The 23566-nt window shown below is 35.6% G+C and overlaps 3 protein-coding genes and 1 long non-coding RNA gene across 4 annotated transcripts; 3 read left to right on the top strand and 1 right to left on the bottom strand.

Annotated features, from left to right (window-relative positions):
* Positions 1-366: 366 nt before the first annotated feature.
* LOC133675085 (transcription initiation factor IIB-2-like) lies at positions 367-5227 on the top strand. The gene is made up of 7 exons (XM_062096361.1): positions 367-974; positions 1409-1433; positions 2473-2602; positions 2729-2859; positions 3037-3125; positions 4698-4774; positions 4841-5227. Exons 1-7 carry the CDS (start codon positions 622-624, stop codon positions 4969-4971), a joined length of 936 nt encoding a protein of 311 aa, XP_061952345.1. The 5' UTR covers positions 367-621; the 3' UTR covers positions 4972-5227.
* Positions 5228-8613: 3386 nt separating this feature from the next.
* LOC133675903 (AAA-ATPase ASD, mitochondrial-like) lies at positions 8614-10462 on the top strand. Its single transcript, XM_062097453.1, has one exon. It carries the CDS (start codon positions 8742-8744, stop codon positions 10242-10244), a length of 1503 nt encoding a protein of 500 aa, XP_061953437.1. The 5' UTR covers positions 8614-8741; the 3' UTR covers positions 10245-10462.
* Positions 10463-10653: 191 nt separating this feature from the next.
* On the bottom strand, positions 10654-19698 carry LOC133675902 (DDT domain-containing protein DDR4-like). Its single transcript, XM_062097452.1, has 12 exons — positions 18814-19698; positions 18625-18735; positions 16209-16295; positions 16066-16103; positions 15892-15973; positions 14580-14686; positions 14223-14382; positions 12897-12989; positions 12609-12732; positions 12140-12182; positions 11830-12018; positions 10654-11750 (listed from the first exon to the last, which is right to left on the bottom strand). Exons 1-12 carry the CDS (start codon positions 19180-19182, stop codon positions 11006-11008), a joined length of 2148 nt encoding a protein of 715 aa, XP_061953436.1. The 5' UTR covers positions 19183-19698; the 3' UTR covers positions 10654-11005.
* A 2500-nt stretch (positions 19699-22198) lies between these two features.
* On the top strand, positions 22199-22922 carry LOC133675671 (uncharacterized). The gene is made up of 2 exons (XR_009835453.1): positions 22199-22390; positions 22698-22922. It is a non-coding gene; the product is annotated as an uncharacterized LOC133675671 (long non-coding RNA).
* Positions 22923-23566: the final 644 nt, after the last annotated feature.

The following is a 23566-nucleotide window of genomic DNA, read 5'->3' as shown; positions in this document are numbered from 1 at the left end:
CCGCGGTGTAAAACAGAGCCTTGCTGACAAATAGATGAAGGGCTGGAGGATAGTAATGATATAATATGAAGGGATAGAATGAAACTAACTCGTAGATTAATTTGTTGTTGCTGGTGAATTTCGTCCCGTTTGAATGAACACAGTGAAGGGTGAAGAGATGGCTTCAAAACACATGAGAGTGGCTTGAAAACGACAGTATAATCGTCGAAGTCCAAACCCAGTTACGTACGGACGTGTGTATAAACAACAACCAGCGTGGAGTGATGACACTGACTGAATTGATATCTCTGAATTCCAAATTAAGTCATAAATAAACAATAAATGTCAAGTAAATCCAAAACAGAAGAAAACCATTAATACTTTCACCAGAAAAAAGCCTTTTATTCTTCCTACAAAAGTCAAGCCTAACCTGGCGAATTCACAATTCAATCTTAATATTTTGAATTCCTTAACAGACTCCTAAATTAAAAAAAAAAACACAACACAAAAACCTGATGCGTGTGTGTGTGTATATATATATAAAACACAAAATCCATAGCAGCAGCAGCAGTAGGTAATGATATTTTATTATCAAATTAAACAACGACAAAAAAAAAAAAAACAGAAAGAAGACGAGAGAAAATGGAAGACTCATACTGCCCGGACTGCAAGCGACTGACAGAGATAGTGTTCGACCACTCGGCAGGAGACACCATCTGCTCTGAATGTGGTTTAATTTTGGAAGCCCACTCTGTGGACGAGACATCAGAGTGGCGAACTTTCTCTAACGAGTCCTCTGATCATGACCCTAACCGTGTTGGTGGCCCACTTAACCCTCTTCTTGCCGACGGTGGTCTTTCCACTACCATTTCTAAAACAAATGGTGGGTCCAACGAGCTTTTGTCCTGCTCTCTTGGGAAATGGCAGAGCCGTGGCGCCAATCCTGATAGAAACCGTATTCAGGCTTTCAAGTCTATTGCTGCCATGGCCGACAGGTTCTTTCTTTTTTATTTTCTATGGGAAAAAAGTTTCCTGCTTTGCTTGTCATTTGTTTAGAAAAGGGGGGGGTTTTAATGTTATTTTCTGTTGTTTGATAAAAGAGAATTTGTGGGAGGAAAAAAGAAAAAAAAACAAAGAAAGCTGTCATCTTTTCTGTTAAATGAACACACAATGATTTAATTTTGTGTTTAAAGATGATGTCTTTCAACTCTGGATTCGGTTATTAGCCATTGTTTGTAGATTAGGAAAATGCATGCTTAATTCATGTTGGCTTTGGAATTTTATCAGGCACCACTATGGAAAAATAAAATAAAAGAAGAGAGTTTCTGATTCCATAAGGGTTTTTTCTTCCTTTTTTTTAAAAAAAATGGAATTTTGATGTCTTCGTTAGATTTGCACAGAGAACTAATGTAACAAATGTATGTTTCAGGTTGGGGCTGGTTACAACCATAAAGGTGTGTGTCAGTTACTTACTTCGAATCCTTCATGATTTTGTAACTTTTTTTTATTATTATTTGTTTCTCTTTTAATTTTTAATTTCTACTGCAATTAGAGCACATGTGACTTACCCGTGGAAGCTTTGTAAGTTATGTTTTGGTGAGCTGAAACTTGATGTGATCTTGTTGAACAGATGCATACAAGGGTTGATTTGACTCAATGTTAATATAGAACAATTATCAAAGTGCATTAATGACATGAAAGACAGGTTAGAAAAGCTGTGTTTTCTCTGCATGAAAAACAGAGGTTAGAAAACAATTATCAAATGCAGAATCCAATGGGAACTGGCATATGGACTGAATGTCCAGCACTCAAGCATATTGAGTACCTTGAGGATGAAGACAAGTGTGAGGAATAGTCCATGAAATTTTGTTGACTGTAGATGCCACTCAATGAATTCTTAAGTTTTCAAATTTTAGTGTGTGATATAGGAAATAGGACCATTAGGACAAGTTTGTGTTTCTTGAACTAGCAACTACTAGATGGTTATCTCTCGTAACAATCATTGCCATATGATAAAGTCTAGCTTTAACAATCTAATGCCTTCCCATACTGACTATCTCTTTGCAACTCAAGCCCTGCCTAGTGATATAATTACAATTTGTTTATACTGTATAGTGTTATCATTCTCTGTTAAACTCTACACTTCCATGGGGATTTCTTTTCTTGAATTCACAACCTATTTCCTCAAATTGTTCATTGATGTTCCTGCCTCATAGGGAAAACTGAATTAATTTTGTCACTAAGGCTTAGTAGAAGTAGAATCTGTAGAGAATCTGCATCCCTTTTGTAGTTGTTTGCATTTCGATTATGTTTGCTAATGTATTATGCACAATAAGTATGAATTTGATGAATGATTGTGCTTCTTCTGTTTCTTTCATCTAGTTTGATATCCTGGATATTCACAGAATCTTTAGTGATGGTCTATCCTGTCCTTTTTTGAATCTTGTGCCCAAAGCCTTTTCTGATATTGGTTTCTAATTATTATTTTTTAAGGATCGAGCTAATGAAATATATAAGAAGGTAGAGGATCAAAAACCTCTTAAAGGACGAAATCAAGATGCCATTTTAGCTGCTTGTCTCTATATTGCATGTCGACAAGAGAACAAGGCCCGGACTGTAAAAGGTACAGACAGTGCTTTTCTTCAAAAGAAAGAAAGAAAGAAAGAAATTAAAAGAAGAAAGAGTTAGAAAGAACTACTTGGTTATCTTCCTATATGCATAAGAGATCCTACGTTTGTGTTTCTTTTAGAGATTTGTTCTGTTGTCAATGGAGCCACAAAGAAAGAAATTGGACGAGCAAAAGAGTTTATTGTGAAGCATCTGGAGGTAGAGATGGGTCATTCAATGGAAATGGGAACCATACATGCTGCAGACTATCTGGTGAGTTTGTTGTTGAAGTGTTTCATCTCAATTCCCCAATTCACCCAAACTCTCTTGTATTTTAGTTTCCTCAACTTCAGGCACGCTGATTATTTTTTGATCTTCACATTCACATCGGTTATGATGTGCTAGCTAGAAGTCTAGAACCATTTTATGATTTTCATCTTCTCCGTGCAGAGACGCTTTTGTTCCAATCTGGGAATGACAAATCAAGCTGTTAAAGCTGCCCATGAAGCTGTCCAGAAATCTGAGGAGCTTGACATAAGGTTAGTTCCTGTGTTCTTTTATCATGGTCAGCAGTGTCGAAGTGTAATTATAGCTTGGTCTGCTTCTGGTATTTGTTTATGTGTGCACATGTATTGTACTGTTTGCTGAAAATATTTCATGAAATTTTATATATTCTAAACAGTGTTGATATAATATGACTTGTAGCTCCCAATATGCACAGACCTTGTGCAAAGCGTGTGAATGATGCACGTAGCTTCTTTTGGGTTAATCAGCATGTTGGAAGCAAAAAACTGTCCTTTTCACTTGCTAGACATAACAACTATGTGTATGCTTTTTCCACCTGCTTGTTTGTCTCCAATTACTCAAAACCTTATCCAGGTGAAAAGACAGAGAAAGAAAAGGTTTCCTAATTGGGAAATTTTGGATAGTGGTGGTCAAAACCATTTCCTTTGTGTTGTCAAAACTACTCTTTATGCTCCTTGTTCTTAATTGTCTGACGACGTCGGAATGTCTGTTTGAATTTCTTAATCACCGAGTCCTCTATTCATATGTTGTCTTGTCTTTCCTTTTCTTTTCATTGTTCCTTTTTTTAATAACTCTTTCTTTCTTTCTTCCTCCTCTTCCTTCTGTGATTGTTACAATGGAAAATTCTTGGCCTTGCAACTTTGAGGGTGCCAGTGAACTCTCCCAATTATCCTTTTGGGTATAGCTGTTTTCAAATCCATTGTCAAGTGCATATTTCCGTTGTTTGTGTAAATCTTTTTATGGATTTGGATCATAAGCAGAGGAAGGGGTAACAAAGGGGAGCGCTGGTCTGCCCAGCCCCGTAAAATGCTTGAGTTACATGTGCTACATGAAAGGGCCACATCTCATAAAGTCAAGTTATATAAGGTGATGTTCTTAAAGAAAAAATTACCAGGCTCTTGTTGTGGAAGTAAAAATGTACAATTAAAAATTTCGTTAGCTCGAAAATCTTATTCAAAGGGAATGTTTATATTTGCATGATATAATATCATTCACTGTAATTTCACACACAAATGATTGGTAACTTTCAAATCGTTCGCAAATGTTAAAAGATCACTTTTGGTGAGTTAAACCTGACGAATGAACTTGTTCTGAAATAAAGAAAGGGAAAATTCTGGGCTCCTTGGACGTTGCACCCATATTTTGTTCTTGAAGACCTGAGTTTTGCAAATTTATATATCATTGGTTCTGACATGCCCATTTCGTGACTCTAAGAGAAAAATTCTGGCTCCACCACTAATTTGGATCTTGGCACGTTAAAGCACTCACTAAAGTATACTGTTTTTCCTGGATGAAGTAGTCTGGACTCTGGAGGGGAATGGTTTTCATAATAAGCTAGTCAACTTGAGTGTTTTTTTTTTATTATTTTATTTGGATCTTGTAACTTCCTCTCTGCATCACTCCCTCTCTTTCTTTCTAGTCTTTGATGGCTAAATCTGATGCAACATACCTTGCAAGGGATTCCAAAAAATTACTTGTGTTGATAACAATAAACAATATTGATGTTAGTAAATAAACTGAAGGAGAACAATGGAAAACAATCTAATGTTTGTTTGGTTTTTAACAATTTTCTTTGCTTTTTGCAGGAGGAGCCCAATATCAATTGCAGCAGCTGTTATTTACATCATAATTCAACTATCAGATGATAAGAAGCCTCTTAAAGGTGAGAACACAACTGAACCACATAGTTTCCTTTGATCAAGGGATTACTAATACTCCATGTTTGCAGATATTTCAGTTGTAACTCAAGTGGCTGAAGGTACCATCAAGAACTCGTACAAGGATCTTTCTCCTCATTTGTCTCAGATAATACCCAGCTGGTTTGCCAAGGAAGAGGATATCAAGAACCTGCACTCGTAAAGATGCCTAGAAGTAGTCATTTGGTATGTTCCATTTTTCTAGTCAGATGATCATACTTCCATTGCAGCATCCTTAAGACAGTGATCTTGTTTTCCATAGGGCATGACAGTATTTTGGTTCCGATCACTGTATAAAGTAGTGATCATGTATATATAAAGTAGGCCTTTCTTCCATTATGTAGACTTGTCTAGAATTGCAGGCTCGCACCAATCGTGTTTAGCTAGTTTATATGACAAGGAATGGTTCATTTGTTATAGTTGTTCATGGCGTTTATCTTTCATCATCTTTTTTGTGAGGTGTTGACCTCTGCACTAATGAGCAGGAACCACCAGCTCGGCTGGTCAAATCTACTAACTAGTTCCATGCCAATTCATCATCTTCAACTATAACCATCTAATAGCTTTCTGATTGGTTCCGATCACAACTTTGTCTGATACATAACTCTGCTGTTAACCCAAAGCAAGGGTTTATGTGTCAAAACTATGAAACGTAGGGACATGCTGAATTCTATTGCAGCAAGCACACCAGTCTTGACGAGGGAATCAATATTTGCTTGCGGCTGAAGGAAGCACCGCCCCATAATAATGAACAGTACACCGCCACATTCCTTCTCCTTTTTGTCACCAACGTAAAAGACAATTGAGTTTGGGTGAAAAATCTAACTCTATCTTTTCCTCTGGTTCCAAGGAATTAAAAAGGGACGGAGGAGGAAAGGTGCTGCTTTTACTTAATTTATGCATGGACAGAAAGATTTTGGAAAGTGGCAAACAACCTTCCGAAGCAAAGTTATATGCTTTATGAGTCCCCACAGATACTCACAGGCCGACTATGCTTCCTGAGTGACATGACTGGACGACTCTTTTCTAGTCGAAGACATAGAAATAGCCCTCTGTCTTTATTGGTCAAACTCTGATTGCCCCCATGCTACAGCGCTGGATATGTGAGATATTGCCGAACTAATAAACTGCTCATCTTTTTGTACATGAATTAATAGCCAGTGATGCATCTCATTTTGAGTAAAGAGTAGGAATCGGAGTAAAATCAAATTCATTTTTGAGTAATCTCATCAAACAATTTCATGTAGATAACATTATAAATTAAGGGTGTGTTTGTGAACAAATTATATGTTGTTTGATAGGTAAAGGTGAGAAGAGTATTATGCTAGTTAAATCCCGATCATGATAGCGGCAATGAAATAATAGTAATTTCAAAGATGATATAGTTGTGATTCTGATAATAATAATGATATTATTTTAAATCAATTCTTTTAATTTATTTTATTAACTTTCTCGTGCTTCATTGTGGGTTGGATAAAAAAGGTTTTTTGAATGTAAAAAATAAAAGAGAGAATTCTAATATTGCTAACGTATTTTCTATTTCTAAGTAAAATTTTAATAATTACTTTTAAAATATAGTTAGTTGAACCACACTGTTATGGGTAGAATCAAAAGTTTTTTTCATGCAAAAAATGAATGTGCAAATGCCTCCAACGTTTTTTTGATGTCAAGAAAAAAACTTTATCGTAAATCAAAAATTTAATCTATATATTTAATTAAATAAATTAAAAAATATATGTGTCAATAAATTAAAAAAATTAACACTAACTAAAAAATAAATTAGAAAGTTGAGAGATAAAGATAAATTAAAATATTTAATCTTGTAACATGGACTATAACGTAGTTGGGTTTAATAACTTTGTTTATAGAAATCAATTCTTCATTAATTAAATAATAATAAAAATAAATACACACATTGAAGTTACTAAAAAAAAATTTAAGGGAAACAAGATATTATGTAGGGTTGCACAAAAAGAATGAATGCTAATATTACCAAAAAGAAGAAGTTATAATCTTATTTGAGAACCAAATAAAAATTATATGCTATTAAAAATCACATTTTTTTAATTAATTTATTTTAAGTTATTTTAATTAAAATTAAATATCTATTAGGTTGGGCACCCTACACTTTATTTAACTAATATATTTTAATTAATCTTAATTTAAATTAAAAAAAAAGTAGGCGTTTATGACAAAGTAGCCCAACATATCTGGGCTCGTAATAAAAAAACGCACACGCATTATCTTTTTGTATTGGCTTTTCTATAGTTTTTTTTAATCAAGAAAAGGAATGCATGACATGTCTTCTTTCATATTCTTTTCTTAAAGGTTAAGGCATACAATGCGCCATTGGTCTACCTAGAATCTGCTCATCAAAGTGATGACAGAAAATTAGAGGGATTTTTTATCCTAAAAATAAAATTTTAAATTCATTTTCACCTCAAAACAAGTAATAAACACCTTTGGAACATTAAAAAAACAAAAAACCTAAAAAAACAGTTCAAAAATACAAAATCAAACTTAATTTTTCTCTTGATTCTGATTTACTTTTTCAAGCAAAATAAAAGTTTAGAAATATTTTAATGAAACCCTCCTCATCGAACAAAACCCGTTAATCAAGATCATTCTTTTATTTTTTGTCACTAAAATGTGGCTAAACCAACAACTTTCTTTTACCTTTACTGGTTATAGATAATTTTCTCTCTCGTTTCTCAAATTCAATGACTAAAATGTTATGAAAATAAGATTTTGTATCAAAATTAAAAATACAAAAACTATTATAACCGTGAAAGGAAGATAAAAAAAAAGATGGACTAAACATAACTTTTTTTAATGAATTTTAGACTGGTCATAAGATTTCTTCTTGTTTTGCACTTTTATCTCTTTTTTTGTTAATTTTGTTCAGGCCCTAACAAATTATAACAAATTGATAAATAATTATAATAATGCAATTATAATATCACTTAGCCTAATCTCATGGCCAAAATAAAAATGAAGACACCACTTAAGTGGTTACTTCAAGTTTTGGAAGAAAAAACCAGAATGTACCAGCTATTATCCATAAAATAAAATAAAATAAAAATGAAAATTTATGAGAAGAGACTGATCAAAGAAAAACCGAGATGCAAGTTCCTATATATAAATCTGTGTCATCAAGTCTGATTCACTCTAGCCCCCAAATAATTAATCCATGAAGCCCTATTCTCATGAAATTGACAGTAACCTTACTCCTTGATTGATGGAGAAGTATGGATAACTGATTAAAGCCTTTCTGATGAGGATTGATCACGAGCTATTGTAAGAAGCTACTGTTCCTTCAATAGAAAGACGAATGAGAATCGTGCATGCATTCACATCATATGAAGGCACAAGTGGTCCGAAACTGAACTTAAACTTGCCAGTTTCTTACACTCTTTTCCTACTTCCTCCTCGCTTTACATAGAAACTGACAAGGCTTGCATGGACTTTTACTACGTATTAGCCATAGATTAATCAAACTGATCAAATATGAAAAGGAAACCATTATAGTTAGGCTAGAAAGGACGTTCACAACTGTCCATTTTCTACGAAATTAAAACCCCTAGTATGACACGTTCCTTAAAGTTTCCCTCTTTGCAAATGATGTAGTAACACTATACGAGAAAAGCAAAGAGCATAGCACATTTTATCAAATAATCTCTTGCCGGTGTGGATTTCTACTTTTGGGACCACTATCCACTAATCAACACGCAAGATATAGGTGTCAAAAGCTTTGTTGACAAAACATGACCCGCCGGCCATTATTATATTTCTCTTTCTTTACATACCTTTTTTTGCTACCCTCGTCAGTCACTCAATTTTGTAGAAGCGAATGCAAACCCATCAAGAAGAGCCTTGCATTAAGTCCTTAGAAACACATCAGTGCTTTACCATTAGCCTGGAGAACAAAAAACCATGATTGTACCTCAAACAATGACCGAGATGTGGGCAACAATGGGTTCAACCATTGCCAGTTTCATGTTCATTTCGGCTATTATTCACCAATACTGCCCCTACGAGGTTCGTCTCTACTTTGGCAAGTATACACAAAGAATCATGAGCTTTTTCTATCCTTACATTAAGATATCAATCCACGAGTACGCTGGAGATCGCCTCAAGAGAAGTGAAGCCTATGCTGCTGTTGAGGCATATCTTAGCATCAACTCATCCAAGTGTGCTACGAGACTTAAGGCGGAGATGGCAAAGGATTGCAGCAACTTGGTACTTAGTATGGATGAGTATGAGAGAGTGAAAGATGAATTTCAGGGTATCCAAGTTTGGTGGGTTTCAAGCAAAGTGATGCCACCATTACAATCCATGTATCCTCAGCAAGAGAGAAGGTATTATAGGCTCACGTTTCATAAGCGTTACAGGGGGATCATAAGTGAGGTTTACTTGAAGCATGTGATGCAGCAAGGGAAAGAAATTAGGGTGAGAAACAGACAGAGGAAGCTTTACACAAATGGTTCTGGAAACAAGTGGCAAATCTACAAGCAGACCATGTGGAACCATATAGTGTTCGAGCATCCTGCCACATTCGAGACGTTAGCCATGGAGCCTGCAAAGAAGCAGGAGATCATAGAAGATCTGGTGACTTTCAGCAAGAGCAAGGATTTCTATGCCAGAATTGGAAAGGCGTGGAAACGAGGGTATCTTCTTTACGGTCCACCAGGGACAGGAAAGTCTACCATGATTGCTGCAATGGCCAACTTGTTAAACTATGATGTTTATGATCTCGAGCTCACTGCTGTGAAAGACAATACCGAGCTAAGGAAGCTTTTGATTGAGACCAGTAGTAAATCTATCATAGTGATAGAAGACATAGATTGCTCGCTTGAGCTGACTGGTCAAAGGAATAAGAAAGAAGAGAAATCTCCGGATGAGGACATGGAGAAGTCAGAGAACGAAACTGGCAAAGAACATCATAAAGAAGAGACTAGCAGCAAAGTGACACTTTCGGGGTTGTTGAATTTCATTGACGGGATATGGTCTGCTAGTGGAGGGGAGAGGCTTATTGTGTTTACTACTAATTACGTGGAGAAGCTTGATCCTGCTCTGATAAGAAGGGGAAGAATGGACAAGCATATTGAGCTCTCTTACTGCAGTTTTGAGGCATTCAAAGTGCTTTCAAGGAATTACCTGAGACTTGAAGCACATCCTTTGTTCGATAAAATTGAAAGCTTAATGAAGGAGACCAAGATCACACCAGCAGATGTCGCAGAGAGCCTCATGCCCAAGTCCCCATTGGATGATGCAGAGAAGTGTCTCTCACACTTAATTCAAGCTCTTGAGGAAGCAGAAGAAGCTACAGAAAAGGCTGACAAAGACGCATCCAGACAAAACGCTCAAGCAGCTACTAAGGCAGCAGAGGGCCGTGCCAAGGAAGACGCTGCCCAACCACAAGAAAATAGTCACTGAAAAGCCAAATTATGAATTAGCAGTGCCATTGAGTTGTATTAATTCCCATTTAAGTTTTCTGGTCCGAGGTTGCAGCGGTTATAGTGAAGCAGAAAATTCAAAAATCTGCACCTACAAGTTCATTAGGGTCTAGAAAACAAACTCTATTCATGCAGTTGCATCATTGAAGAATTACAAACATCATGATTTAGAGTTATTGAGTCAAGACTTCTGTGCGACACGCCTAGCATAAAATTTTGAGCATTACAATCACAAAATGGCTATAATTACAAAGTAGGAAAAATGTTAAATTGGCAAAAGAAACATTAGTTACCTTTTAAGCGAGGATGACTCATCACATACAGACAACAGTCCCCTGACCTGATCATTTTATCAGAGCCATGATCGTGAACGATTAAACTACGAAGCCTGAACATCTAAAAGCCAATTTTTTTCAGTTACAATATCAGTTTAGGTTATTGTACATTAATCGGATAAGATGTAGAACTCCCAAGGAATTCTCATTGACCCGTTGTAGGCTTCTATGAATGTAGACATGCTAAAAAATGACTACCTAATCTACGGAACTCTCAGCATCAAGTTGCTCCTTGCTGCAAATCCTAAATGAATTGCATCAAGGTTGTTGCTTCGCTTAGGCCATGGATGAACTCCGATGGTAATTTCCTCCATGGACTTGTCACAAAATTTATAACATTATACTATTGTACATTGAGCTTCCCAGAGAAAACAATGAATCTTCTTTTGCCACTAGAGAGGGAACCTCAAAAATCATTTCTATCTTCATCTTTCATTACTGTGTTCAGACCATCATCAAAACCAGAACCTGGAGCTAGTTCGTTGAGATCGAGGAAACGTCTTTTCCTTACACCATCAACTTCATCTTGGACTTGGCTATTTGACTGCTCAGGTGGCTGATTTTGCTCCTTTTGTTCTGTCACTTTGTTACCTTCTACAGGCTGATCAACTTTCGTATCTTGTTTGTCATAATTGCCATCAGAATCTTGACTTTGACTTCCAGCTGAATACCCTGCATTCTCACTTGCATCTGAGTGTTCATCTGATACATTTGATTTCTCACGTTTCATTGACTCTGTTTCTGACTCGGACAGCTCATATTGTCGGTAATTAATCTGGTTCCGAGTGCTCCTTCTGCTGCGTCTTAGACCTGACTGGATTTCATCAACTGACCGTAATTTTGTCTCCCTGCGTGTACGGCCTGGAAATTTATTGAATTTTTGGGGCTCCTCACTATCCTCACTAATACTTAAGGAATCCTCTTCTTCATCTTCTTCTTCCTCCTCACCATTTTCATCATCCCACTGATACTCTTCATCCCCTTCAGAGCTGCTAGACGGCCTCTTCTGCTTACGTTTCCTCAAGTATTCATCATCATAGACAGCTTCTCCAACTATATCATCATCACTGTCGAAGCCTGCCTCATTATCTGAAACTGCCTCAACAAACTCTGTTGCTGAATACCGTTGAGGCCTCTGTCTTCTCCTGTTGCTGCAAGCCATTATGCAGTGATAAGTTATGTGCAAGATCAAGGAAACATGATTAGTTTTGAAAGACAAGCTTATCTTACCCTCGATCCAACATTTCAGATTTATGGTCTTCATCCATGTCATCATATTCAAGAGAATCGGGAGATGCGGCACTGAAAGTGCCATGTTGCGATGTGTGTGAAGGACCGCTCAATTCACCATTTGTAGAAGCTTCAGGTTTAGCAAAACCTTCTCTTCTGTGAAAAGGTTCTGGAGACGGTGGTTTACGCCTAAGAAAAAGAGTAAAGAAAGTGAAAAACTTGATATTCCATGGTAGAGAGATAAAAACAAATTCCTCCTAGCATAGGAAGAAAAAAACTGTATGAAGAATGTACATGATCAAGAACTTACTTTGTTATTTTGATAGCCTCGTTGATTGACCGATCATAATCATCTGCAAAAATAGTTGATACAGCAATCAGATTGCCTATTTTTGTATGAGAACAATTATTACTGTAATAAAAGCACATTCTCATTATTAAGAAAAGCTCATCAGCACAACTGTCTGAAAGTTCAGCAAAACTGAGGTAATATATACAACTTTTATTCTAAGATTTCAAGAAAAACAACATAAGAGAGATTAAGTTAAAACGAATAGATTCCCAGTTAACTGTCCAATGTTAATATTAGTTCTATCTTCAACATCCCCCAATTTCCAAAAACAAAACTCCTGGAATGGTATACATAAAGGACTAGGCATTATAGGCAACATCTACTTTGAGAGAAATAACAGTAGGAAAAATTCATCTGTCGAGAGTAATCAATCTTGACAACTACTAAAGCTCTTACTACTGCACGATCATAAGTTTTCTTTGCTTACCAAAAGTATAAGTGACAGGCTTCCTATCACGGAGAGAACGTCCTGGTGCATGTCCATCCATGCTCAAGAAATTATCAAGAAGTAGAGCCTGCCTGTGTTGCTTTTTCAGCAGCCTCTCTTTCCTCTAAGCAAACACAAGTGTAAAAGGAAATCTGAATATGATTTCCTTCTAGGATAACATAACTTAAAGCGGATTTCAATCAAGAATAATTTGAGGCAAGAAAGAAATTCTTGGTTAATGAAATCCAATTAAGTAAACCATGTTACTCACTAAGCAATTTCCAGTACCTTGTAAACCTTCTCAATCTCAGGAAGCATGTCATTCTTTAATTTCTTCCCCAATGAAGCCTCTGTTCTATTTTTGCTAGTATAGAGCTTCTCCTGCAGCATTTTAAGGACACGGATGAATGAAGAACAATACCCCACAAAAGTATTTAGCAAATGGCCATACAGAGGCATTTGGAAACCACCAAGTTGACCGAAAGTATTTTCCACAGTTGGAATACCACTGGCACTATAAGTGTATAGAATTGTCAACCATTTGCACTATCAACAGCAGCACTCCTGAGATCAGTAAAAAGAGACTTCGAGCTAGCAAGGTTGATTCATAGTGTATCATACCAAATTATTTTTTAATTTTCCTTTCAAGGTTTTTAAACCTATCAAAGGAACTGTCAGCAATGACAGCTGACCATACAATTGTAGAAGAAAAGGCAAGCCCTTACACAAAATTGAAACTACTCATTACAAATAAAATTGCTATGATTGAAACCGTAAATGGAAAGTGTGGCACAAGAATGGTATGAAATATAAATCCACCAAATGAGAGATCCAAAAAATATGGAACTTGAGATGGTCAAGGCTCATAGAGAATGCATTCACAACATCACCACAACTGGGCATTTCTCATGAAATTATAGTTCAAAAAAATGGGTTTGGATAGACCTCTTGACTGGATATGTTTTTTACATTTGAATGAGACAGGAAGTCTCACAATGTAACCTGCCACTAAAAGGATCCATTAGTAAGATGATTCTTCTGATGCACACGTCAAACATCTAATAGACTACCTGCAACCTAAAGTACATCTCATGCCCATCCACTTTCACCTAATATGTCAATAGGCAAATGTAAGCAAACACTTTTAAGTAAAATCTTGGAATATATAATCTCACCATCGAGATAGAAATTGATTGGTAACTCCACTTTCATTTAAATAGCCAAATTTAATAGAAGAAGCTGGGAAGGCACCATAATATCTAAGTTATCATCACAAGGCCCAGAATCATACAACCTGACATTCCTGGTGCACAACATCATTGGATAACTATCTTTCATTCTTTATAGTAGTAATCCTCTATTAGATTGATATCTCACAATCTTAACATCCATAATTTAGTTTCATCGGAATTTCCAATAATGCATACCGCCACCCACTGTGATCAAGGCACATCACACATTCAAAAGATAAGGAAGGAATGCAATATGAATTTGAATTCACCATGAATGCTGGGTAAGAATAAAAAGGGGGGAATTGAAGTAAAAACCATGACAACCTTGCATCAAAATTTGAACAAAGCACATACACAAAATCATGCAATTAGGGTAACTTACAGAAACATCTTGAAATTCTTCGAAATTAGTTGCAACTGTCTCCCACAGGTATGTCACATTAGGGATGATCTGAGATCCCTTTGCCTTTGCTTTAAGCTTCACCTCGGTTTTTCTTATTTCCCGGTATAACCTTTGACCAATCATTGGATCATCTTCATACCTGCATCAACAATAAAGCTGTAATTATAGAATTTACATACACAAAGGCCAAAAAACTACAAAATAATAGGGGAGAAAAAAGATGAGATAAAATCTCAATTTATCACATAAAAATATACCGCTGATCATTTTGATCACTGTCACACCTAACAAGCAAACACATTGAATGCTTCATGAGAAGCTTATTATTTCCATTACCAGTAATTTATTCCTTGTGAATCACCCCCAAAACGTTCCTTGCGAAATAATGAAAGTTGAATGCCATGCTTGAGGGAGTTATCAATGTAATTCCGAATATCTTCTTGCTGCAAAAGATTACTCAGATTCAATTCCTTTACAGTAGAAAGAAGTTCAAAGCAACCAAGATGTTCAAAATGTTCAAAGAATAAATAAAGAACCAAAATATGATCCCGAGAAAGAAAAAAGGACAAATGAGAAACCCCAACATCAATTAATTTCTAGCAAAATATCCCAACAAAAAGCCTTTAAATGCAAGATTCTATAGCCAGCTCACAAACTAATTCAGTTTGATGTAAGGAGAATAATTGTGGAAGCCTTCAAATGCAAGATTCTATTCCATAAATGGGTGATTGATGGAAGGTTTGGCAATAAGAGAATACTTCTATCTGGAGATGATTAACACGATTAGAAACAAGCACAAGCTGCTTCTAGAATTATGTGTAGAATACATAATATAGAAATGCATGTAAATTATCCTGTGAGATACATACGAGAGGAATCATGTTCTGATATTACAAGGCTGCCAAAGCTTTGTGATGAAAAGGAATAGGTCAACAAAAAGTAACATATAGAATAGTGAAGTACATGCAAATAGGAAACAATGATATTGACATAGATGAAAAGAACACATAGCAAAATGTCTACTATAGTGTTTCACTCTACAGAAAAATGAGGGGCTCAGTTATGCACAAGACAAATAAACACAAGAATTGAGAACTTTTTTATTCAAGCTGAAGGGGCAGCAAGACAAAACAAATGCCAAAAGAACTGGTCAACAATGTGCCAAAAGAACTTCTCAAAAACTTTCATTTATCTGTCCCAACAAAGAATACAGAGCAATATGCCTACCATAGTGTTTCACTCTACAGAAAAATGAGGGGCTCAGTTATGCACAAGACAAATAAACACAAGAATTGGGACCTGTTTGATTCAAGCTGAAAGGGCAGCAAGACAAAACAAATGCCAAAGAAACTGGTGGTCTACATTGTGCAGAAACAAAGGAAAACGTTCTTAGAATGCGTCAAATTCTCCAAAACTTTCATTTATCTGTCCCAACAAATAGCCATCAAGGTATTATGCTCTGTTTTCCATCCAATCCAACTAATCACAACATGAATTTAAAGCTACAATCAACATGTATTGCTGATTTGAACACTAAAATGAGATCCAATGGGCATTTGAGTGAACAAAAACCAACATCATTATAGCCCAAGGCAATTATTTCAAATCAAGAATCATTATATATAATCTTTGCTGCCAGTGGCGTTACCTCAACACGAATGTCACATAGTGCTTTCAGTATCACCACACGGATCCCAGGATCAAGTGTTTTATACACTTCAACCTCTACCCTACAATATCAAAGTCAAAATACAAATCAGAATCATAAAAAAAAAACTTAAAAAAAAGGTGATCTATGAGTATCCAGGAATGAAAAACTAACCCATGTGAAGCAACTAAGGGAAGTTCCCCATCTGCAACCTACGACAAGAGACCAAACTCATCTTAAAAATGATGTTCACAATAGCCCCCTCTTCCTTAATTCAATATCATAAATATCAACTAAAAAACAGTACAGTTAGTTACCCAGTGCCACCAGTCTCTTAATTTTCTGCACAAAACAGTAATCCAGGTATCTCGTGTGAGAGCCATTCTGGTAATAGGAGGGATTGCCTAAAAAGAAACAAATCAAAAGCAATGAGTAATCAATGTTGCAATAGCTCACATCAATGCAATATGAGCTTGCTTTCCATCAGGGAGAGCATAAATAGGATCATGTTACACCTAGCTTAAATACAGCATAAAAATGCAATTTGATTTCAGCAGCGGTTAGCTTCTCCGAGCATAATCTATCAAATTAATCAAACCACACCTAATGAAAAGTTTCCATTGTCAAATAAGATGACTATACAAAATATCACAGATAGTTTTCTGCCAATACATAATCAGATTTTACCATTTAAGGTGAAATTTAGAGCATTTAATGGAGGTTGATATCCCATCAATCTGGTTTTTGGGATAACATATTCTAGGAATTACCTTATAGGGGAAACATGCCATTATTGAGGGAAAAGCATGTTATAAAGATAGTATCATTTAGAAAATAGTAGATATACAACATAAAACAGAGAAAAGAAAAGGATGCTGAGGAATATGGAACACATTGCTTTGGCGCCCTATCTTCAACAAATATCAATTAGTTCAAGTATGTGATTGTACAATGCAAAATAGCAACATGTGAACTGCAGCACTTCCCAACTAAAAGTTAAATATAGATTAATCTTTGCTTTAATTCTAGGATTTAAAACCTCTTTCTTGAAATTCTCATGCGCAAATTCAAACTGAAGAAACCCTAATGAATTGTGTAGCAAATCAGAAATCCATCCTGAAGTCACAGATGAAGATAACTTTGAAAGGAATCAAAAAAATTCTCACAAATTACACAGATCACACTATATGATAGAACTTATGTCAGTACTCTCCCATTAGAAAAAGATCATCTTAATATAGTGCTCAAAACTGCATGGGTGATGGAATTATTTATGCTGCATTTTATTCTACAGTGGGGAGGGGAAAAAATAGGAAAACACATTAGCTTAAAGAAATACACTAGAAGCATATGCATTATGCAACCAATAAGCTACAGCGTTCTTCAGAATCATGCAAAGCAATTACGCACTGGTGAGAATCAAGCAACCTCCAAATAAATGATTTAATCAAAATAAGTGATGATATCAGTATTGGAACTCCAGAAACTTGTGACATCATATCAAATCAAGGCAGAAAAATTGATAACACTGTTCTAATTTATAAGAAGTTCCTGCGTGAAAAAACATAGGTCACCAGTGCCATTCTCTGTCCAAAATAATGATCCAAGTCATCTTGCACCTTTTATGATGCAAAACTCCATATTTGCTTCTATAAATTATGATAGCTAATCACTTTTTTCCTCTCTCTCTCTGTTGAAGAAGTATTTGGCAGACATAAAAGAAAGCATAACAACCACTAGGAGAATAATTTATCTCCTGTGGGGATAACCAAAAAACAATAACTGCTCAGGTTTATCACTTTACTATAAAACTTGAGAAAACCTTAATCTGATTTTATGTTAGGCCACAAAGACTAGCCATTTATCCAGCACACATTTAGGAGTGTTTCCATGGTTACACCTGTATATCATGTTCTGTGACTTTCTGGAGGCAACTAATTTGAAGCTATAGCAAATTTCTCAACGTCTAGGACAAATCTTTCAAAATGTCAGATTTGAAGAGCCCAGTACAAAACAACCACAGATTCAAGATGTCAAGGAACTCCAGTGACATCTCTGGTGACCAGTGATACCAATTCCTACATGTAATTGTTTCAGATCAGCCTATACCAGTCTTGAACATGTGAGACATATGGTCCCAAGTAGTCCCTAACAAGTATAAGCATTTGATAAACATCGTGCATCTAACAACGTCCTTTAAAGGTAAAGTTCCATAACTGAAAAAACAAGAAGGCAGCATTTGATACTCCAATAGACACATTAAGAAATAATTTATTATTTGAGGTATTTAATTTCTCAGAAAAATGCTATTGTGCATCTATTTCAACCTTCTCTCAACTTTGGAAGCTATTAGACAAGCAACATGATATCAAATTTTCATGCCACATAAATGGTCTCCTGAATACAATCAGCCACAACTAGCTCCCTAATTGTTAATGCAACAATCAATTCTCGCAGCACTAGAAAATAAAAAACACAAATAATTTGATGCTACTAGCATTGGATCCTCAGCTAATTCTCCACACACATAAAATAGGCATAATATACTAATTTCCCGCTTAATGTCAGCTAATCTACTTCATTTATACACAAAGTGAAAACCTTTGCTATAACTTAAGCTTCTAAACATGCACAAAAAGCGATAACAAGAACTTGGTTGCTTCCATCCAAACCAAGCATAAGATGTTAAATTAAGGACATAAACCTTGAAGCTGAAAAACAGAAAGCACTAACCTTTAACAAAGGCATATGTATATCCCCCAAAGTATCATTAGGTGTGATCAAAGCTGTCTCAAACTCCTCAGCTGAAAACTCAACTGTTATATTCAATAGATGCCTAAATACCTGCAACATTAAATTTAGGAAATGACTAAAGATGAAGTCTCAAAGAAATGGAGTAAAACAAGAAACAAAACAACTCACATTTAAAAAATTGAGTACTGAAGCTAATTCCCACATGGACCGGAGGCTCCACCTCGGCAACTGTGCCGGCTCCGGAGGCGCCACGAGCTGCGTAACGATCTTGCTACTTCCACCACTGCATTGCTCTTTCTGCTGCACCGAAGACTCATCTAAGTGTTGTTGCTGTTCCTGCTTCTTCGGTTTCTGCTTCCGCTCGATTACCGCCAGCTGCTGCTGCTGCAGCCTCGCCGCTGCCCGTATGGTACAAGCTCGCGACGGGCGGTTGCTCCTGTTAACTGGCGGCGTTTGGGTTCGAGCGTCGGCCTCGTTTAGAGGAGCGTCGGCGTCGTTTAGGGAGATCGGAGAAGGAGAGGGTTGTTCACGAGACATGGTTAGGGAGAGGGAGATCGAGAGGGTTTATGTTAGTTAACGTAGGATTACATGTAGACGATCCTCAATTTTTGCAAAGAGAGAAAGAAGAGAGGGAGGGAGGGAGAACCTAAGGGTACTAACCATCATCCAATACTTAAAATTAAAATTATTATTATTACTATGCTGTGTTTTTACTGTTTATAATAATAATTTATTATTAGAGTTGAAAGAACGATGCTCAGGTGATTAAGGATGGAATAACAGAGAGAGAGAGAGAGAACAAACAATAGCCGGGGAATTTTGGTTTATTTATTACTATTTAACCCAGGGGTCAATTTGGGTTTAGTAAAATAAAAGCCCTCCTTTTCTGCTTAGGGTTTTTTTTACTGCATTTAATCTGGGTTAATTAGTTAAACAAATGTTGATTAGTGTTTTTACCATACCTTGGCCTGGTCTTTCTTTCAATCTTCTCTGGGAGTCTTCGAATCTGTCTAGGTCTTGGTCTTTCCTCGCTCGCTAGGGTTTAGCTACCTGCGACTTGCGAGCTTTTTCGTAGGGCTTTTATTGGATTTCTCAGATTGGTTTTTTTTTTTTAATTAATTTTGGATTGGTTTACAAATATTCAAAATTATTTGGTTATTTTTTCTTCACCCCTGCTCTGCTCTGCTCTTTGTTGCTGGATATCGTGGTCGAAAATGGTCAAAACGACAAGATTGAAATTTAGAAGAATTAGCTCCTGTGTCTAGGGATGGTTGGTAAATCACAGAATCAGGAAGGGTTTTTCTGTCTTTGTATCTAGTCAAGTAAGGTCAGTTGAGAATTTTTCTCAGTCCACTGGGTATCCAATCCAAACTCAAACTATCATAACATATATATATATATATATATATATATAAGATTAAAATTTATTTTTTATCTATTTTATTTTCTACATTGCAATAATGTTTTATTGATTTGTTGAATTTTAATTATTATTATTAAATTTATAGTATAAATGTTAATTGAATATATAGGATGAAATTTAATTACAAAAAATTCTTGTCAATTTAGGATTAAAAACATTATCATGTTGAAAATGAGATGAAATTGAATAATCCAAAATTGTTGGTAGAAATAAAATAAAATCAACTAGTTTGTGGCATATATTTTGTATATTTGCAAGATTGAAAATTTTAGGTGGTTTCCAGTATAGGGGAGATGCTGTCAATTTTTTTTTAAAAAAAAAGTCAAAATTGATTATGCAAATATTCATCAAATTTATGTAGATGCATAGGGGAAATTCAACAGCACGTTGTGAGCATATGATCGCAACTAGTTTTTCTAGAAGCGATGCTGGCAACGTTTCATTAGGTGCCTACCAAGAAGAGACACCTGCATTGACTCAAGACACTGCCTCCTCGCGTACGGTTCCACAACGTAGAGGCGGTGTCCTTTCATAGAGGGATTCATTCACCTACAAGTACAAGGTGCATTATAAGGATGACTTTCCAATGTAAGTTTGTATCATGTAGGTTGTGTGATTTTTTGTATGAGGCGCAAAAAAATCTAAAAAATATACCAAAGAAATGCTATACTGGGTTGGAATGACGTGGTGATTTGGAAAGATTTCAAGCCGCCATACATCCTAGAGAATATATGGGCGAAATATATTCAACATGTGATGTCTAAGTGTTTCACATGACACTCACAATCCGGTGCGGAAATCGGAGCCGGCAAATTCACGGTTCGGTTACAACGCACACTGGTGGCTCCATTTCGTTTCTTTCGCATATGAAGCTGATGGTAAGATTAATTTTAATCACATCTATCTTTAATTAATTTTTTGTTATTTATAAATATATTTAATTTGCAACATTTTTTTCTTAGAGGCTATGGCTCTTGAACGTAAGCCAAACCCAATGGAGCTTTTGTGGAGACGCACGTGAGGAGTGAAGACCGCCAAAAAGGGTGTAATAGTTCGTTGACAACCACGCTCAACATTTTGTGGTATGTTCGTTCAACCATTTTCTTTTGTAAGTTATTATTTTATTGAATTAAATTTCAGAAGACATATAATAGCCGATTGAGGGAGAGATACGAGGTCGATCCGTCGATCCACCTGCATTTCGATCTAAATTTGTGGATGGAGGCAGGATCGTTTGATGGACCCGATAGAAATCAGGTATACTGATTTTCTAACACTACGGCTGAAAAACTTGCAAACGACTTGTAGTATCTCAATTGTTGGGAGCTCACAATCAATATCGAATACCCAGTCTCAGGAGTTCGCGGCCTTGCAACAACATACGACCCATCTCACTGAAAAATATGAACGAGTCTCTGCGGATTGTGAAGAACTCCGCTGAATGGTCATAGATATGAGATCACAGATGGGTGGTACGTGTATGACCTCTTTTGGTCATATGGTTTCGGGAACGACCAGCCTCCTCCTCCTCTAGCGCTGTCATTGTTCTAGTTTAGTTTTATTTGAACATATAAATTTGTAATGAATATTTGGCTTTTATATTAAGATAATTTATTCTTACATACTTGAATTTTATAAAAAAAAAATTTAATTTTTTTTTTCAATAGATTTTTTTAAAAAATATTTTTTAATTATTATGGATGGAGTTACCGATGAACAAAGGCTATCAGTGTATTCCAGAGAATTGAAAAAAATTTACTTCATATACCACTTTAACAGTTACATCACTAATAAAATTATTCCGTCGATATTTTATAGAGAGTTGGAATACAATTACTCCAAATACTACTACCAATCACCGACGTCAGAATAATTTCTTTGATATATTACAAAAAATATTTTTTTTTACCAGTATTTTTTTTCTGTAAAATCATTAGGTTTTTTTTACTGACATAAATGCCGATAGAAATGAAATTATCAATGAGAGATTTATGTACAGACTATTTTCATTTGTGAATTAGTTATTAAAATTCACACCAACAAAATAATAAAGTAAACATCAACAGAAAATTCCAGCATTAAAACAGTTAAATATTGTAACGTCAGTCCTCTCCCTTATCCACTATATATGGATGCCCTGACTTTATCTTTCCTCGGTGCTTTACGTCCTAATCTTTTTTCCTCTTGTTGTCCGAAGTCAAAGGTTTCAAAGCCATTGGTCTTTCCAGGCAAAAGGGGTCTGGCATAAAGTCTTCAACTTCAGCGAGAGGACAGGGTCTCTAACATTTTGGAAACCAAGCCCAGAGAAGCAAGTTTATCACGGTTGGTATATAGTTCTTCAATACTTCCTCTGTCAAGAATTTCTTTTATCCAGGACAGAATCTCAATCTTCATGATAATGTGGTATTTTTTAGCCATGTCCTTTTGTTTATGCCTGAAAATCTCATCGTGCAGTTTTTTTTCATATATGCTCTAGCTCAAGAAGAAAGGGTTGAGATTTAATTTTATGAACTACCTGCTGTTATGATGATATGTCCCTTCAGCTGAATGCTATCATAGAAACTATATTGGCTACTCTTCCTTCATTTCCTGCTCCCTAGTTGAAGTCAGATCTCCATTCTTTCTCCAGGTAAATGACATCGTGTGGTGTAGAAATGGGCGCAATAGTTGGCTGCACATGATCTTTTGCTTTTAAAATAACCATTGTTTCTTACATGCGGCTAGAATATATGTTAAGCAATCAGGTTTAGTGAGTGAGGAGAGAACCCAGGACTGTCGAGTTTCACTGTTGTGGTGTTGCGGCCATGGACATGAATGTTGAGGAATAAACTGGGTTCTTGTTTTTCTTTTAAAATCTTATTTCGCAAGCATGCTTATTCTGAGCCCACATTCACAGATAGGTTTTCTTTTGTTGAAAAGCATCGAACACTGATTTCTTTGCTTTGATATGCTTGCGCTGCTTGTGTGTTTGATTTCTTTTTCTTTAGGCCTGTTTGGATTTTTGTGTTAGCTTGGGTCACGCTTGCATATGGGCTATGTTTTCCTTTCTGTCTTTGGATCCTTTGGGTTTTGGTTGTCTTCATGGACAGAGCTTTCTTTTTCTTTTATTTTGGACTTTACAAGTTGGGCTTTATTTATAGTAAAAAAAAACATGATGATTTATTAAAAATTATTTTCCAAACCTTGCATTATGGACAAGTTTTTAGAAAAAAATTATGTTTGTATTTTTAATAAAAAAATATATAAAATAAAAGGATAAAAACAAAAATATATTGCATGATTTTATATTTTACATGCATTATGGACTTAATAACAAGTTTATTAAACTAATGAGAAACTTGATCTAAATTTCAAAACTATCAAAACATTAAATTTTTTTAATTTTAATATTTTTAGGATTTATGAACTTATACATAAGATATATTTTCAATAGTAAAAAAAAATAAGCAAATTAAGTACATAATAAATGAAAATCCTATTCTCTTTTTTTTTTGTTTA

This window comes from Populus nigra, chromosome 16 (assembly GCF_951802175.1).
Source record: "Populus nigra chromosome 16, ddPopNigr1.1, whole genome shotgun sequence".
NCBI classification, from domain to species: domain Eukaryota; kingdom Viridiplantae; phylum Streptophyta; class Magnoliopsida; order Malpighiales; family Salicaceae; genus Populus; species Populus nigra.
This window is presented reverse-complemented; position numbering and strand designations above follow the sequence as displayed.